General features: G+C 41.7%; 3 protein-coding genes across 6 annotated transcripts; 2 read left to right on the forward strand and 1 right to left on the reverse strand.

Moving 5' to 3' along the window:
* The first annotated feature begins 285 nt into the window (after window positions 1-285).
* On the forward strand, window positions 286-2,603 carry iba57 (iron-sulfur cluster assembly factor IBA57). Its single transcript, XM_018676352.2, has 3 exons — window positions 286-797; window positions 1,438-1,787; window positions 1,916-2,603. Exons 1-3 carry the CDS (start codon window positions 442-444, stop codon window positions 2,305-2,307), a joined length of 1,098 nt encoding a protein of 365 aa, XP_018531868.1. The 5' UTR covers window positions 286-441; the 3' UTR covers window positions 2,308-2,603.
* On the reverse strand, window positions 2,604-4,566 carry jmjd4 (jumonji domain containing 4). The gene is made up of 6 exons (XM_018676343.2): window positions 4,314-4,566; window positions 4,049-4,214; window positions 3,838-3,963; window positions 3,475-3,742; window positions 3,218-3,364; window positions 2,604-3,137 (listed from the first exon to the last, which is right to left on the reverse strand). Exons 1-6 carry the CDS (start codon window positions 4,564-4,566, stop codon window positions 2,802-2,804), a joined length of 1,296 nt encoding a protein of 431 aa, XP_018531859.1. The 3' UTR covers window positions 2,604-2,801.
* On the forward strand, window positions 4,519-11,876 carry snap47 (synaptosome associated protein 47). 4 transcript variants are annotated; one of them, XM_018676345.2, is made up of 6 exons: window positions 5,031-5,061; window positions 5,193-5,276; window positions 5,410-5,931; window positions 6,090-6,592; window positions 6,891-7,015; window positions 9,705-11,876. In XM_018676345.2, the coding sequence occupies exons 3-6, from the start codon at window positions 5,435-5,437 to the stop codon at window positions 9,849-9,851; spliced, it is 1,272 nt and encodes a 423-aa protein (XP_018531861.1). In that variant the 5' UTR covers window positions 5,031-5,061; window positions 5,193-5,276; window positions 5,410-5,434; the 3' UTR covers window positions 9,852-11,876. The 4 variants fall into 4 exon arrangements, with proteins under 4 accessions (XP_018531864.1, XP_018531861.1, XP_050925904.1 ...); XM_018676348.2 differs by lacking the exons at window positions 5,031-5,061; window positions 5,193-5,276 and adding an exon at window positions 4,519-4,634; XM_051069947.1 differs by having other exon boundaries at window positions 5,044-5,276.
* Window positions 11,877-16,639: the final 4,763 nt, after the last annotated feature.

A 16,639-nucleotide genomic window follows, 5' to 3' on the forward strand; every position in this document is an offset into this window, starting at 1 on the left:
TCAAGTCCATTTTCCTGATTAAACTTCAATTCAGGAATTCTACTTGTAATGGACTAATTTACAGTAGTTTTACTTAAATAAAGGATCTGAATACTACCGGGCAGCATGCAAACAGGAAGTGAATTTCGGGAACATTTATCATTTGTCCGGCTTTTAGAAATGAAAAACAGACTGTGGTAAACCATACCATAACCACAGGCCATTACATCTAACCGTCAAACACACACGGACTCACTGTTCCCACATTCACTCAGAGAGGCAAAACAACCGTCACACGAGTGTTCCAATGTTATCGAGAAATGCATTGTGGGATTTCAAAATGGAGCTGTTGCAACCGAAGTCAACCGTCAAGCCCTGTGTTATGTAGCCGCCCGCTGTTGTTTTTCAGCGGAGTAATCGCTTCTTTTTAACATTTAACACACTCCTGTGACGGCGTACAACATGGGGGTTTTGTGTTTCGCCAGGAGAGCGCTCACGTCCAGCGGCTGTCTCGGTGTTTACGCCAGAAAACACACCGGCCGGTATTTGTGCGTGACATTTTTCTCCGGTGTCGCACCTCCAGCGGGGACCCGTGTCAACAAGTACAGTCTGGACGCTAGAAGCACGCCGGGGCAGTTTGTGTGCTATCACCTTCCTCACAGGACCCTGCTCAAAATCCAGGGCCAGGACACGAGCCCGTTTCTTCAGGGGATTATAACCAATGACATGGGGCTGCTAGAGGAGGCTGGACTCAGAGCCATGTACTCACACATGCTAAATGTCCAGGGTCGAACACTGTATGACATCATGTTGTACAGGTATAGTACGAGACATAATACGGTTTATACACGTCTTCAGTTAACACGAGGGTGTGGGCACGCGCTTATCTTTGTGATGCAGTTGTTTGCATTGGTAGCCTGGTGGCACATTTCAAATGGAAGATTTCACTTTGCAGCTAATGATGCTCTCTTAAGCACCTGCTTCACATTAGATAAAGTCAAAATTAATGATTTTCTAGTTTTGTCTTAATTGTTTAAAAGCAACCAGAAAAGTGTGGCCTCTCATGTGACCTAATGTTGCAACTCTAGATAAAAAAAAATCCCCAATAACACCATCACCGGTTGTTAAATAGCGATGACTTCCCTAAATTACAGCATCTGTGATATGGCAATAAAGGTGCAATAAGCTTATGGACAATAATTCAGTGAAATCCTGTATTTTGATGGATACATGACAATAGACAGGACAAGGAATATTGTATGCCAGCCTTTCAAAAAATAGATACTAGTATGCAACTGATGCCAAATGTGTTGTATCATTACTTTGAACTTTTGTGACCTCATGTATTTCCCAGCTCTGTTCAAGATGACATAATTAGCTGAAATAGGTGAAAAAACCTGCGTGGTGTATTATGGTAGATTTACTTTTTTAACCCTACTATCTGAATTTTCTTTTCAGTCTAAAAGAAGCTGGTGCTGGACACGGTGTTTTCGTCGAGTGTGACAGCACGATGAAGGACTCACTCTTGAGACACTTGAAGGTGTACAAGATACGCAGAAAGGTCGACATTAACCCCTGTCCGAAGCTTTCTGTATGGGCCGTGCTTCCCCAGCGAAACAACCCAGCTCAAGAGGCCAGTAAACCTGAGCTTTCCTCCCCAGAAAAAGCTCTGGTGTGGGAGGAGGATCCTCGAACTCAGGAGATGGGCTGGAGATTGGTTTTAGACAATCAAACTGACCCCTTGCATATTATTCCATTGTGCCAGAAAGGTGACACAGCTGAGTATCACCGACATCGCTATGCAATAGGTAAGGCCAGTTGGTAACAGACAGTTTGTATTAAAAGATAAACGGGGTGAGAGGTATGGATCTGTATGAACATGTGCCATTGAATTTTTCTGACAAGTTCGTTTCCTCTGCTGTCATTGTTTGTCTAGGACTTCCCGAGGGAGTGAAGGACCTTCCTCCCGGGGTGGCACTACCGCTAGAGTCAAATCTCGTCTACATGCAGGGCATCAGCTTTAGCAAAGGCTGCTACATTGGCCAGGAGCTCACAGCCAGGACTCATCACACCGGGGTGGTTCGAAAACGCCTGATGCCAGTGCGCTTGTCGTCTCCAGTCCAAGACCTCGAGGAAGGAGCCGCGCTGCAAACTCAGTCGGGCAAGCCAGCTGGGAAGCACCGAGCGGGGGTAGGAGAGCTGGGTCTGAGCCTAATCCGCATGGCTCACGCCAAAGAGGTGTTGACGCTCAAATCTTCTGATGACTCCACAGTGACACTTGAGGCCTCTGTGCCAGGCTGGTGGCCTAAGGATGTAAAAACAAACTGAAGAGAATGTTTTATAGCTCCCTAAAATGTGACATACATCCCATCTGACAGACTTCTCGTAGACAGAACCCTGAAGTACAGTATGTTACACTGTCATTGCTTAACAGCTGTGAGGCACCAATTCACATTTGTGAGTATTTTTGTTTTGAATGTGATTTTCCCCAAATTTGAAAGTATTATTTACCACATAATTATGCTATTTAACAGATCTATTGCAGCATTATACAATAGGATCTACCAACTTTGATTATGGTATCAGTGGTTGTTGAATAAATATGCAAAGTGACGAGACAAAAATTCAGTCAACTTGCGTATTTTTTTAATTTATCTATTTTATCTTTCAGTGCAAAAACCAACTCAGAACATTCACAAGCAACATTTGAGATTTCATTTCATCTCAAACCAAAGGTGCAGTCTGCTCTATCATCAAATTGGCACTTTTCATTCAAGCTATTTCCAGGTGACTATTACATTGCTGAGACGCCACTGAGCATCTTACTCCTGATAAAGGAGATGCTGCCCTCTTGTGGATTGTATGGTGTCCCGAATTTGCTGTAACATGGTTTCTGGCTGAAGAGTCAGTGCCGAATGATCGAGCCGCTTAAAGTCTTCATTGCAGAGCAGGCATTCGATTATGTGAGCCACTCTCTGTAGGTCAAAGGCAGCGTGGTAAGGTCCGAGTGTGGTGAGGATCTCTGAGAGATGCCGCGGGTAATCAGAGGAGTCCCCCGAGGAGCAAGCATTCAGGAAAGCCATTCGGTTGTCGGCTATGATTTTCAGGAACGAGGCAAATTCGCCATAATCGATACCAGAGCAGGCCTTCATGATGACCTGCAAAGAAGCACAATCATCTTTTACACTGTTTACATTCAGGACTAGATGCACACAGAACGATCTTATCTGCAGAGTACCTGGCAGTGCTGATGCCACGAATCCATTGTGTTTCTCCACTCGTTTATTTCTTTCTGAACAGATGACAGCTCATTCTGGAGGAACTGCCACATGATGTCAATGTTGCAGCCATTCAACCAGTTGTGATTAATAGAGATGGTGTCCTCCTGAAAGAAAAACATTAAAGTCAGGATCATAAGCCGCTGGCGCCAATGAAACTCACACCTTATGTGGTAGTGACATACCTCCTATGTCACTACTAGATAAAATTTCTTACCAGATTATACACTTGATGGTGCCAGCCACTGGGCACAAAAATTATTTCCCCTGCCTCTTGAATAATCTCAAGAGGTTGACAGGCTTCTTCAGAGTGAGGAAAAAGGCCTCTGTCTCGAAGTTCAGACGATGTTACATCATAAGGGAGATTGCCATGAGTGTCCCGCAGAAACTCCTCCTGACCTGGGGGATAGAGGAGCCATTTCTTCCTTCCACAGATGTTTGCTGACCAACTGTAGGAGCGGAACACATCAGCATGGAACGGCGTCCTGGGTGATGAGAAAGTTAGTCTGAATGTATGAAGAAATCAAAAACTGAGCGATTATCTGGGTTTTGCTAATATTATATGTTCAATTTTCCATACCATGAACCCTTAGGTCCCATGTAAACAAAGCGGTAGTCATCCACTTCGAGTGTATCCCAGTATTCATTAAGCCAGTCAGAGGAAAAGAAGACTGGTGTGGTGTAAACATTGTGTTCTAGAAAGTCCCTATAGAACAACATTAATCAGTTACATATACTGCACATTACTCACTAAACCAAAATCAAGTTCAACATAAGTATTAAGTTTACACCTTGACATGTGCCAGTCTTTAAGATAGAGACATCCCTTTGGTGAGGAGTGGCCATTCTGGATGTATTCCTTCCAGTAGTGTATAAATTCTTTGAAAGGCATAACTTGTTTAGGGTTTGCATTGTACTCCTTTGCATTGCAGTTTGCAACAGGAACAGGAGTCTCATCTGTGGTAGAGGACAAATACATTAGCTTACGTGACAGCAGCAGCTGCACCAGGACATATATTAGTTAGTTAACGCATTTGTAATAACAGGATTATTTACCAAACTCTTGCAGCAGTTTCTGGAAATTAGGCTTCCCTTCCTCAGTCACCCATTGTTTTCTACACTTCCAGTCCTCTGTGAACCTTCTCGAAAACATACACGGGTGATTAGGAAGCAAGTATTTCTTGAAAAACTTAGAGTAGCTCAGCTCCTTGTCGATGTAATCTACAAAATGTGACGACCAAAACTGCTCATACGAATGTCTCGGTATTTTGACCAGGCTGCAGCAGTTGCGGTACGCCTCCCTGTCCATGATGATAAACAAGAGCTCGGCTAGCCAGTTAGCGAGCTTAGCTGTCACCGCATGGGCAGCACGAAACGGTAAGGAAAAGCTAGCTACGTCTTTTCGCTTATGCCATCAAGCTTAAAACCTGGTTAGGTTACACTTACATTATCCTAAAACATGTTTTTTTTCTATTTTGACAACAGGTCTCTGCATATGACTCCATCTCAAAAATTGCAGGTCATGGTTCCTGAACAACGCACATATAATATTGTATTACCCCGTTATTGTTCGTCACAGTTGATTATATTACTGTTGCAATTCCCTTAAAACTAATACTGCACGCTACTTTAGCTAATTCAGAAACCGCTCTCATAGATGACAATGATTATTTTTCCAAAACCTCGCCGTGGTAGCTTTTTTTCTGACAGCAGCATTTTCAAGTCGGACAGTAAACACTGCCGTGCTCGTGTGTGACGTAATTTCCGTAATAAACATCACCGTCCTTAGTGAGAAGGCTATGGGGTAACGTAATGCTCAACCCAGCGAGATAATGTCGATTAATGTGGTTTGGGACGAATATAATCCACCTAGAGGAAGTAACAAATGCTAAAATGGTTTATGACATTATAATGACGCACTTGTTATGCGGTCAGTTGAATAGGAAGCTGAAGCTGCCAGTGTAAACGCCTCAGCTGAGCTCATCTCCTGCCTGAATCCCTTATTACACTCTGAAGAAAGTATGTTCACTATCAGGACAGACTGCTCACTTAGTACTGTGTCCATGTGATGTAATTGTAGATTAAAGCTGCAACAGTGCCTGCATGTGTACGGTACAGACGTCATATTAAAGCTTATTTGTCCCTCTTCCAGGTGAATCAGTGCACCTCCTTCCAAAATGAGCCGGGACGTTCCTATCCACAGCTGGCCCGGCTCCTATTACATCAACAGTGAGAAGCGGTGGGAAAACGGCACCCTGACCCTCACCAGGACCATGGTGCGCTTCGTTTCCAGCCAGAGTAAGGAGAGTCTTGCCAGCTTCCGCCTCTCTCACATCATGGAGATCAAGATGGAGTCGTCCAGTTTTATCTTCAGCACTCTCACAGTGCTTGAAGAAGGCAACGTGAAACACTGGTTCGGTTCCCTTAAACCCAACAGGGTGGTGGTTTATAATGTGTTGGAACATTTCTGGAGAGAACGTCTCCTGTCCCCCAGCTCAGAGGCCCGCGGGGCTGAGTCTCAACCCTCTAAGGGTAGAGAGCTGATCAACCTGGTGGCAGGGGCCCAGAGGAGACTGGAGGACACCGGGAGAGTCCTCAGCCACCAAGGAGAGCAGTTCGATAACATGATGGAGGGACTGGAGAAGATTGACTCTGACCTGGGCGTGGCTGATAAGTAATTCTGCATATTTCCTAACTGGATGATATTTAGCTCATTTTTGTTTTCATACATCTTGTATTTTATAGCTAACTTGCAATAAAAAACGCCCTAATTTATTACAGACAGAGTCAAACACTCACAGCTTCTCCTTGTTTTTGTCTCCTCTGTTGCAGACTTCTGTCAGAGCTGGAGTCTCCCTCCTGGTGGCCTTTTGGTAAACTCCCCTGGAAAACTCAGCAGGAAGCCAAGGCTGAGGACGCTGCTAGGGCCGCAGCTTCTGCCGCAGCTGGCAGGGGGTCTGGTAGAAATAAGGTGATCGTAAGCATCCCAGCTGTAGTGTCCAAAGGAGGAGACTCAGACTTGAAACCGGGATGCTTGTTGGTGTTGGTGTCCTCATTGGAGGTGCGAGACACAAACTGCCAGCTCCTCCACCGCTTTGAACGAAATGAAATCGACGAGATCAGGGTGCAGAGTCCCTACGAGATTACTGTTAGACAGCGGTTTATCGGGAAGCCAGATATATGTTACCGGTTCCTGTCTGCCAAGATGCCAGAGGCAATGTCAGTGTTAGAGATGCAGTACAAAAAGAAGGTGGAGTTTACAAGTGAATACGCTGCTTTCAGGGCAACTCCAGTTTCATCTCCATGTGACACAGAAGGGAGAAACTGGAATGACGGTAAGGAACAGTTATTTCTCTGTTGTTTCTTTGCCTGGAACAAATTTGACCACTGAGTGGCACTAAAGCTCCATGTTTCCACCTCTGTATATTTTTAAATGTGCAGCCACGTGTAAAAACACTTGATCCACATGACTTCTGGACATGGTTATTGGTGTCTCCTCTTGACAGAAATGTATTTTGATGAGTCACTTCACCCTGATTGCCTCAGTTGCTGTGCTTTGAGTTTACTGTCTGGTTTCCTCATAAACAACATATGCACTCTGCACTCTTTCACCATCTCCACCCATGGAGTCAGGTTTGTTGCAGAGGTGCCAAGAGACAGAGCTCCCACTGGAGGTCCCAGCAGGAGAGCTGTCCCAGTTGCAGGTGCATGTCCTCCAGCCATCTGTCAGTCAGGCTGAGGCCCAGGAACTTAAACAGGTGAGGTCCAGTTGGACAAGTTAGAGTCCCATTGGCTGCGTGACTGTATGACTTGCACTACTGTTGCATTTAGATTTTTCATATTTGTATATACAAGCTAGGTAATACAAATGTCATGTCTGTGTGTACAGGCAACAGATTGCCTTGGCAGCTGTTATAGTAACATGTATTTTGATAGTTCCATTCCAAACCACGATTCATCATAATGATTTTTATTTTTTATCCTGTGTGTTTAAAATGTTATTTGGTGAGACCACAAACCAAAGTCCATCCCGGTTTTAAGAGAGGAAAAGAAACATGGTCAGTCATTTGGTCAGACTGTACAACGTCTTTCCATTCAGAACCTCGCAACACTGAGAACTGTTACAGACATGGTCTGTGGTGGCAAGACCTACAAGTGACGCAAATTCAGACCTATGATTCAGACAATTTCTTGTGTGTGTGTGTGTGTGTGTGTGTGAGATACACTATTACAGGTTGCTTAGAATGAGATATTTCATGTTAAACCTTTAGAAGGCTATGCTAGCTTCTGGTATATTATGTTTATATACACATCATATTGTATCTAGATGAATGAATGAATGAATGGCTACATTCTACATCGGTTACATTAGCAAAGGTTCTGCTGCCTGTTGTCAAGATTATAGATAATTAGTTTATCTACCAGTAAAACTGACTTTTTCTAAAACATCATATTGATCGTTTGCATTGCTCTACTTCCATTTCTTGTTGCTTATTGGCCAAAATATATACAGACACAAACATATAAGCCAATAATCAGCCAATATATCAACACATCCAATTTATCAGCAGGACAATCAGCAGTTAAATATCTGAGAAATGAAAGCAACATGTGTCCACATCACAGGTTCATTGACATAAAACTTTAACATAATTTGATATGTTAAGAAGGACAGCCAAACAGAGGAGAGAGGAATAACAGTCACGAGTTGAGACCAATAATTCAGAGTATGATTGACATATGCATTTTATTGAGCCTGAGAAATACAGGGCATTTGACCTGACCCACCTTTGTTTCAGTGTTTTTAATTGTGGTTCAGTCGCTAAAAGCCCCACTTAATGATACATTATTTGTCTAAGTACCACATGAATCATATCTCAAACGAGGCACTGTTAACACTTAATGCCTAATATTTAGTTAATTATTGTACATAATAACAATGTACAGTGGTTTACTGTTGTTTTTGTCTGTATAATCATTTTACAAACAGATTTATCATAGCAGTAACAGCATTGGGCCAGTCATACAGCTTTGCTTGTCTATTGTGTTTATAAATGGCGTATTGTCTACAGCTGATAATGGTTCAGACTTCAAAGGCTGCCAATTTTGAGTTAATACTACGCTCCTGTACACACCCTACTCTTAATTTAATTCATGTCAAGATTAGAATCGACAGTGGGACCAGCTTGCACAGAGGGTCACTCGGTTTAATGTCCTGCCCTAAGTGCTTTAGCAAATATTCCTCTTTGTCCAAACATTTTTATACAATTATTATTGTTCGAGGTTGGAAATTCCAACTTGCTAACAGTACAAAATGGTTCACTCATAAGGATGATAAAGCACTTTTTGGATTTCGTGTTCTGTATATCTCTTAACACAGACCTGAAATTATCCCACTAATGCCCATGAGTGACAGCAGGAATTTTAGCTCATATATTTTTCTATTAGTTGTAGCCTAAATGTTTAATTTTGGGGGTTTTCTACATGACTTAAGTTCTCTCGCCATTGTATAAGCAGCAGCTAAAAATATTCATTTTCTGTGTTTTTCTATGACACACCAAAACTCTTGTGAATGTTAACTGCAAGGTGTGATTCAGTCATGTCCTCCCGGTTGAAATTGTAAAGTAAGAGACCTCAGTGAGTGAGTGCAGTTGTTCCTCGGTGTGTATTGACATACTATCTGTTTTTTAAACTGCTGTCTGGACCTGTTTCTGTGCTCAGTTGCAATGTCCGCATATAACGGCCAGTGAAAACTGACATAATGTCAGTGGGTGTGCGAGTGTGTGTGTGTGAGAGCATATGTAGCATAACATAATATTAGTTTAGAAACTATGGTGGTGGGGTTTGGAGTGAGTGTTTATTAGGTTTTGCTTGGCACATCACAGTATATTTAAGTTGTTCCATCAACCATAACATACACAGTTGTTGGACCATTGAGATGTAGTCGCACTATTCCCTAAACCCACTGAAAGCAGAAAACAAACAGTATTGTATGATATCAATGATCCCAGGAGACAAGCCAAGACCAAGATTCTCCAGTTTCATACACTGCATAATATAAAATATTTGTATTTGAATTGTAGCATTGTCTTTCTCTGTGCAGACGTCAAGCTGCAGGCTATTGTCTTCACAGCCAAAGGGAGGAGAAAAAACTCTGAATGAAATGAAAATATCACTCTCATCCACTCTTCTTTCTCTTTGTCACTAACACACTCACTTTCTAACTCACTCACCCCGTCTTTACACCTCACTACATATGGTCCACACGCCCCACCCTGCAACTGCTCACCAATTTTATGTAGGTTTTTAATATTAAGTCTTTTATTTGCGTCTAGCTCCTTAGCTGTTTGTGTTCACCGGGGGCTGGTGTGTAATTACTTAAACAAATGAGTGAGTGAGTGTCCCCACAAGTGTGCACTTACTTTGGTTGCGTGCGTGTCTCTGCAGATGCTGATGCAGCTGAAGAACCTTGCCCTGGAGGCAGAGACGGAGCTGGAACGGCAGGACGAAGTTCTGGACGTCCTGACCAGCTCCACGGACCGAGCCACCATGCACATAGAGAAGCACACCTGCCGTATGAAAAGACTGCTGTAGCTCTGACGGTCCAGCTGACGCATGTGGTCACCATGTCCCTCCTGAGAAACGCACTGTAAACTTCCTCATTGTCCTCGTAGGATTGGTACGGTTAGAGAATGCTGCAAAACAGCAGAAAATAGTTCATAAGATTTTTGTTGCATTTAAAGGCACAATTACATGGGTTCAAGGGTCAGTGATTTCTGGGAAGTGCAGCAATGTTGCAACTAAAGATAACGTAACACTAAAGATAATCACCAAAATCCCTGAAATTTGCACATCAGTGATTATGACTTAAGATTTTAAGCATTTTTTAAGAATACTCTTTTTTTTTGAGAAATTAAGTTATTTATGGGGTTGGTGGGCTCATACATTTCTACCATCTTTCTGCATCACATAAGTTAACCTTTTAGTGCAAATCCAAATTTGTCATTTTTTTGTTTCATTGTTCTATTTGACAGAATTCAAACATGTGTGACTGATATAAATCAGCCATCTTTATGAAGGATGGAGTCTGTGTTCTGCTCTCTGAATGTGTGTCCTGCAGCACTTAGCAGCTGTGGCTAGCATTGTTACCATTTCATTTGGCTGAAATTCTATTGACTGCACAGCTGTCATTTAGAAAAGGCATTTTTCAATTTTCTTACTTTTTTGGAGTTTCCATATCAAAACTATACACTCTATCATATCTTGGTTATTTTTCTCTGGAAAGGAGGATGTGGTCTAAAAATTGACCAGCAGGTGTTGGTATGCAATGTTAATGGATACCTGATAGCCATAGAGGAGAAAGAACTCACCCACTACTAGGTGTAGTCCCTGGTAATGGTGCTTATGACCTGGCCCAGTCTGTTGAACTCCATGGGCAATGTTTTTGGTGGGAAGGTGGTGAAGGATCACATTGTTGTTAATACATTAGTGATTCCTGTTGGTTGGTCATGGTAACTGAGTGGGATCTGGGGGGAAAAGCATGAGTCTTCAGTGCATGATCCAGAGAAGGTGGCAGGTGAAAAGAATAAAATGATGGCTGTTTATGTGTCAGAGGGGATACACAACAATTTATAAGTTCCCCAGGCTCAGTGCGAGACGGTAAAGGGCAAAATGGATATTGAAAAGCAAAAACAGAAATAGTTTATTAGTTTATTACTAGTTTATTTATTCTCTCTGCACAAACAAATTCAAAACAAATTGCATGTTTCCATAGATGTTACTTACAAGATAGATGTAACAGAAAAGGAAAAACCTGATTTGAGCTTGTGAAAATAACAAATAATAGACTAACAGATAAGATTTGCAAATATCATCGGAGTAATGTTGGCATTTCTGATGATGTACTGCCATCTTTCCTTTTTATAACCATTTCTGTCCTGGTAAATTGTCCCTCTCAGGTCCCAGGTGCCACTTATCCTCTCTGGACACAGTTTCCCTGTGGCTCAATGTTGCATGTCTCAATATTGCTGCTTTTTACTGCATCAAGTGGAAATGTCTCATCATTATCAATACATGGCAGAAGATTGTAAATGTGCAACTAATTTCTGGGACTCTTGAAAACACAACAGAAAACACCCCCCTCTCTCTGTTTTTAAATATTATATGTGAAATACTCCATGTTAAGGTCCACAACCACTGTATAAGATTGATACTATTCTAAATCTGTATTATCTGTATAAAAAAAAAACTGACATATTGTAATTCTGTAATTTTAGTGTAGTCTGTTATCACTGTGAATGTGTAATTAGAGGTTAGTTTAACCTGAAATATAATATAATATCTGTACCATGTTTTAAAAAATGGTATTAGCTGTATAGATACTTCTTTTTGCTGATTATGTCAAATTTATCTTGTACCTGGATACAACTAAATGATAAGCCCTTACTATAAGGGGAAAATACACCTGCATCTTTCTAATAGCAAACAAATGAATAAGTGAATCAGCACAACAGGCACTGTAAGTATATGGAATGAATTCATTTTCATCAGCTAGGAAGTCATCACTGTTAAAAGTCTGTAATAGCATATAATTTGCAATAAAAGTCTCAAATTGTCATACTTACGATCAGTAGTTTGTTTATTCAGATCTTTTTGTTAGTTTAAATCTGTAAAAAAAAAAATATATATATATATATATATACACACACACATTTATATATATGTATATATATATCAAAACAATGGATCAAATTACCAATGTATATGTAAAAGGTGTCGGTTGTGGTGACTAACACACAGGCAGTTATCAACTGACCTTGCAACTCTCAGCACTATGAAGAGTTTTAGTATCTTTGAGGTTGTTGCTTTGGTTGATTCTCAGTGCTCTCATCAGCATATTTCTCTGCAGCTCTTTTTAATTAATAAAGAGCTACAATGAACCCACTTTAAGCTACCTACATAGCATCAAATGGCAACTAACAGACAAAGTAACTGACTAGCTGGTGAACGTAGTGGAGTATTTGGTAGCTGAAAGGAAATATTTCCCTCAGGAGCTGGTGGAGAACAAAACAGCTAAAAGGAAAGCAAAAAATGGACAATTTGTCTCACTTACCCCTATGATACACAAAAACTGTATTGTAAAGAATATAATATATATAAGTTCTTACTAGTATCAGTGGACCTGAGTCTGAGTGCACTCTTGGCAGCCTCCTTCTAAAGTGTTTCTATTACCAGGGACTTAAAGAAATGACAGTAACCTCTGTTCTACAAGACATTGTAAAATATGTGTTGTTTTCACCCTCGGTTTCTGTTACCAATGTGTTTTGAAAGACATATTGTCATCAGGCATGTATACATAATCCTTAACCATATATTGGGAATATATGGATCCAATTAGTTAAGAATTTCTTGTGCTTAGAAACACTATAATATGGGTTTTATCACCTTTTAACGCCAGTTTGTGATGAATGCCTGGGAAATGTTTTTAAAGGCAAGTTGAACAACGAAATGACTGGGATCAGCAGAACACTCAAGTGTAGTATCCTGGCATAAAATGACCATTAAAGCCAAAGAAACAACATAATTTATTAACTGGAAAGAAAATTAGGTTTAGTTATTTGGAAGAATCCAGAGTGAAATGAGCCTCCTGAATTCTAACCAGGCTTTATTCCTTAACAAAAAGTCAACAGGCAACGCCTCTCATAGTCGACTCCCATGTGACAAATTGCAACAGAGAATATCAAAACATGTGCAAATTAGAAACGGATGTTAATTACTGTTTCAGCTGCTGTGCACACTGTTGTGTGGAAGTTGCTCACTTTGTACACTCTGCTGTTATAACATCCTGTTGGCACCACGACTGTTGGCATCAGCTGACCACCCTTGTCAGGCTGCTTTCACCAAAAGGGGGGACTCCTCCATGTCAACAGTGGAGCAGATTTGAGTTGGCAAGCGGCTGAGCGCTCCATTATGAATCAGGAAGACGCTTTACATAAAGGGGTTTGAAAGAAGACCGACAGCCTCACTCAACAGTCTGGTCCCAGTTAGCATGAACTTATCACTTCTATTAAACACAGCCCACCATTGAAAGATCTGAGACTGAAAGCTCATGATAACACAAAAGGAATGTCTAATTATGACATTATGAAAAGTTCTTCCAGCACGGTTGAAAATGTTTTCACTGTGGACTGTTTATTTTTGTTGATTTGAGTGATAAACAGTGAGATTTTGGAAGTCCCAAACTCCAGAAGCACACCACATGGTTATGTGAATTCCAACCCTTAAAAAAAAAGGTTAGGGAAATAGAGCACACACTGGCGTGGTTTTGAAGCAGCCTTGCAATACGAGGAAGTGGTGGCGGTCTTGTCTGACCACAGATACATGAGATCCGGCTTTGCCTTCCTAACGGATGGTATGGAGACACAAGGGATTTTGCTGGCCTTGACTTCCAAGTCTGTTTACTCGATAGTCCTGCGGTGCGTGCACTCATTCGAGGAGCGTGTCTCCATTGATGGCCAATCAATCAACTCCTGCTGGGAAAAAGCAGGCCAAGATTCTGGCCTAAGAGGGCACATGTGGGTTGCACTGCACTCCAATATATGGAGCCATGTGATTTCAATACAAACAGGCCGGAGTTGTCGTCCTCTGGGATGTTTTTAAGCATCCGTTTGGAAAATGAAAGCATTTGGCTTCATTTTGCTTCTGTTATTTGGCAATGTGTGAATAATGCAACAGTTAACTTTTCAAGTAGTATGCACAGTATTAGTCATCAGTTGCACTTATGAATTAATGAGTAATTGTTGATGTGAAGCATCAGAGCTTATCTGCAAGATATTTCACTTCCTCTCCACTATTAGACTGTCTGAGTGTAATGGCCTGAGTCTTGACTCACGTCCTGGCCGGCCTCTTACTACTGCAGGTGTTGCTGGGTTTCCTTTTGCTGAGGGAGTTTCTGGTTTCAGGAAATAAGGCCTGTTGGTTAATGTTAGAACTGGGAGAAAACGTTCCTGGAAGGAAGGTGCTTGAGTCCAACCAGGGGGTGTACATGTAGTCTCCAACAGAAAGTGATATGACACTCAACATCAACATCATTTTCTCGTCTCTGGCTATCAGCGTGCTAACATTTTCTCCCCTGTAGCACTGAAAGACAGACATTACTCCACAGATGTTTCCCTGTAAATTGGCAGTGAGTTACTTTATTTCATTGCAAATATACTGTACATTGTTTGGATTCAGAGCTTTCTTTGGTTTTGTCAAACCATAAATGTGCTCTGCATGGCTGTTAATATGGTACTTTCCCAGATGCTGAGCTGCATGATGATATCATGTGCTATTGCACTTATTGTTATGTTTTCCTTGGTCTAGGAGGCACACTTTGGCTTTCTGGCTTTTGTTTCACAAACTTTTCTCATTTCTGTGCGACAGAGTTAACAGCTAGGCAGCCAAACCAAACTTGGCTCTGGTTTTATACAGTAGTATCGCTCTCAAATCAACTCCAGGTGAAATCCCACTTTACAACCTACCTGAACTCTGCTAAAGTTCTTGCCATTCGTGCATATGAATGCTGTATTACTTGCTAACTTACTGTAATAGTAAGAAGGGACTAGTGTAAGGAGTGAAAAACTGATTCTGATCTTGTTAACATCTTGTGTAGGGTGTTTGTAAAGACTCCTATATACTTATTATTCATTAGTAAGATGTCATCATGTGGGAATGCCTATTCATCCCCACTTGCCAAGACACAGGGTTTAAGTTGATCATCCTGCCGGCCATGAGATGATAAAACCTTCCATAGGAAAATCTTTCAACAAAATCTTTATTAATGTGTGCTCATTGGATTCAGTAGAGGGCAGCAGCAAGTTGCTGATGGTGAGTTTCAGTTCATTAACTATAAAAATTCATTACAGTATAACCTGTGCACCTGGAGTGAGGGCAGTATTATTTATGCTGTGTGGGGTCAGGTGTGACACTGTCTTGTCTGCTGTGTAGGATATACACTTGCAAATGTCTCAGTGTATATGTGGATTACCTTTTCTTCTTCCCCTCCTGTTCACTGGAGTCAAGTCATATATTTGGTCCTGGTAGTTAAATGGCTGCTCTACACTTTAATCTTTGCATATGAAAATGAACAAAAAGCCCAGTAACGGTAACCAACAACAGAAATGTCTTTGTAGATCTTGTTTATTTTCTTTGGGAAACCTTTTCTAAAAATGCATGCCACTTTTCTGCAAAAGGTGAATGAGAACACAACAGTCCAAAGCTGCAATTTTGGCAAGTGTGAGGAGTCCTTTTTGTGATGACTGGATTATGTATTCATTAAAACCCCATCCATACAGCTCCCCAAACAGGTTGTCAGGCGGCGAGCCAACTCACACCGCATCACTACTTTTACAAGCGGGCCCCCCAGAAACCTTCAGCGAGTCTGTTTTTAGTGGCTCTTACTGCAAATGGAAACACTTAGCTCCCACAATAAATTACCCACCCGACTGATGCCACACTGCAGAGACCCCCAGCTAGTCACAGACAGACTATGGATTTATATTTTAACATTAAATCCTCCTGGAACCTAGTATGTTATAGTGACTTTGGGTCACATGAGCTGACAAGAGGACAGGAAAAAATTAATCACGCGAAGGTTGTTGCACTTGCGTGCAGCCTGCAGGGGCCGGCGGGTTTGATTAAAGTTAAGGATGTGTCCCCCCCTCACCTCGTGGGGTTGACACTGGGGTCATTTCAGGATAAATATAGACTTTCTTGGTTACTCATTTTCTCTGGAAAGTAAATAGCCATTAGTGCAGCAGGCCAGTGATCTCAAGGGCAACACTAGTGTTCAGTCTAAACTATTGTTTATACTGTAGCCAGATGATTAAAAGAGACAACGGGGTATAGCAGGCCCTGCTGTTAAATAGAGCATCTCCAGCACAAACAGTAATGATGGTGCTTCTGTGAACACAGTCCAGTGGGGTCAAGTTCAGACACTGTGAAAACATACTTAAAAGCACTTGACTTAAACTTCTGTATTGAATGTCGAGGTGTGTTAGGAAATAAGAACAGCGTCTTGGACCCTTGCTAAGAGTGCCCGTGAAATAGTCCTAATTATCATTCCAGCAAACTTATGTGTTTGACCACCTAGTGATGTAATTGCAGCTGACCAAATAGATTGTTGTTGAAATATTGCCCCGCTGTTATAGCTACGTTGTGACAGTGTTGTGTGTTCACCGAGGGCCGGCACAACCATAACAAACACAGCTGAATCTGGGGTTTACATTTCAGCAGGATGACGGCGCACGCAGCGTCTGGGTGGAACTTGGGAAAAGGAGCCTGGGCCGGCAGCCTCGTATGGCTCCCTGCCAGTATGGTAAGAACAGCCTTGACAGTGGGAC

The sequence above is a fragment of the Lates calcarifer genome, linkage group LG4 (assembly GCF_001640805.2).
Source record: "Lates calcarifer isolate ASB-BC8 linkage group LG4, TLL_Latcal_v3, whole genome shotgun sequence".
NCBI classification, from domain to species: domain Eukaryota; kingdom Metazoa; phylum Chordata; class Actinopteri; family Centropomidae; genus Lates; species Lates calcarifer.

Coding starts and splice junctions, on each gene's coding strand:
- snap47 (XM_018676348.2), top strand. CDS start 5,435: ATGAGCCGGGACGTTCCTATCCACAGCTGGCCCGGCTCCTATTACATC. Junction 6,593..6,890: donor AGGGAGAAACTGGAATGACG/GTAAGGAACAGT, acceptor CCATGGAGTCAG/GTTTGTTGCAGAGGTGCCAA. Junction 7,016..9,704: donor AGGCCCAGGAACTTAAACAG/GTGAGGTCCAGT, acceptor GTGTCTCTGCAG/ATGCTGATGCAGCTGAAGAA.
- jmjd4 (XM_018676343.2), bottom strand. CDS start 4,566: ATGGACAGGGAGGCGTACCGCAACTGCTGCAGCCTGGTCAAAATACCG. Junction 4,215..4,313: donor GAAACTGCTGCAAGAGTTTG/GTAAATAATCCT, acceptor CCTCTACCACAG/ATGAGACTCCTGTTCCTGTT. Junction 3,365..3,474: donor ACCATCAAGTGTATAATCTG/GTAAGAAATTTT, acceptor TTTTTCTTTCAG/GAGGACACCATCTCTATTAA.
- iba57 (XM_018676352.2), top strand. CDS start 442: ATGGGGGTTTTGTGTTTCGCCAGGAGAGCGCTCACGTCCAGCGGCTGT. Junction 798..1,437: donor TATGACATCATGTTGTACAG/GTATAGTACGAG, acceptor TTTTCTTTTCAG/TCTAAAAGAAGCTGGTGCTG. Junction 1,788..1,915: donor CCGACATCGCTATGCAATAG/GTAAGGCCAGTT, acceptor TTGTTTGTCTAG/GACTTCCCGAGGGAGTGAAG.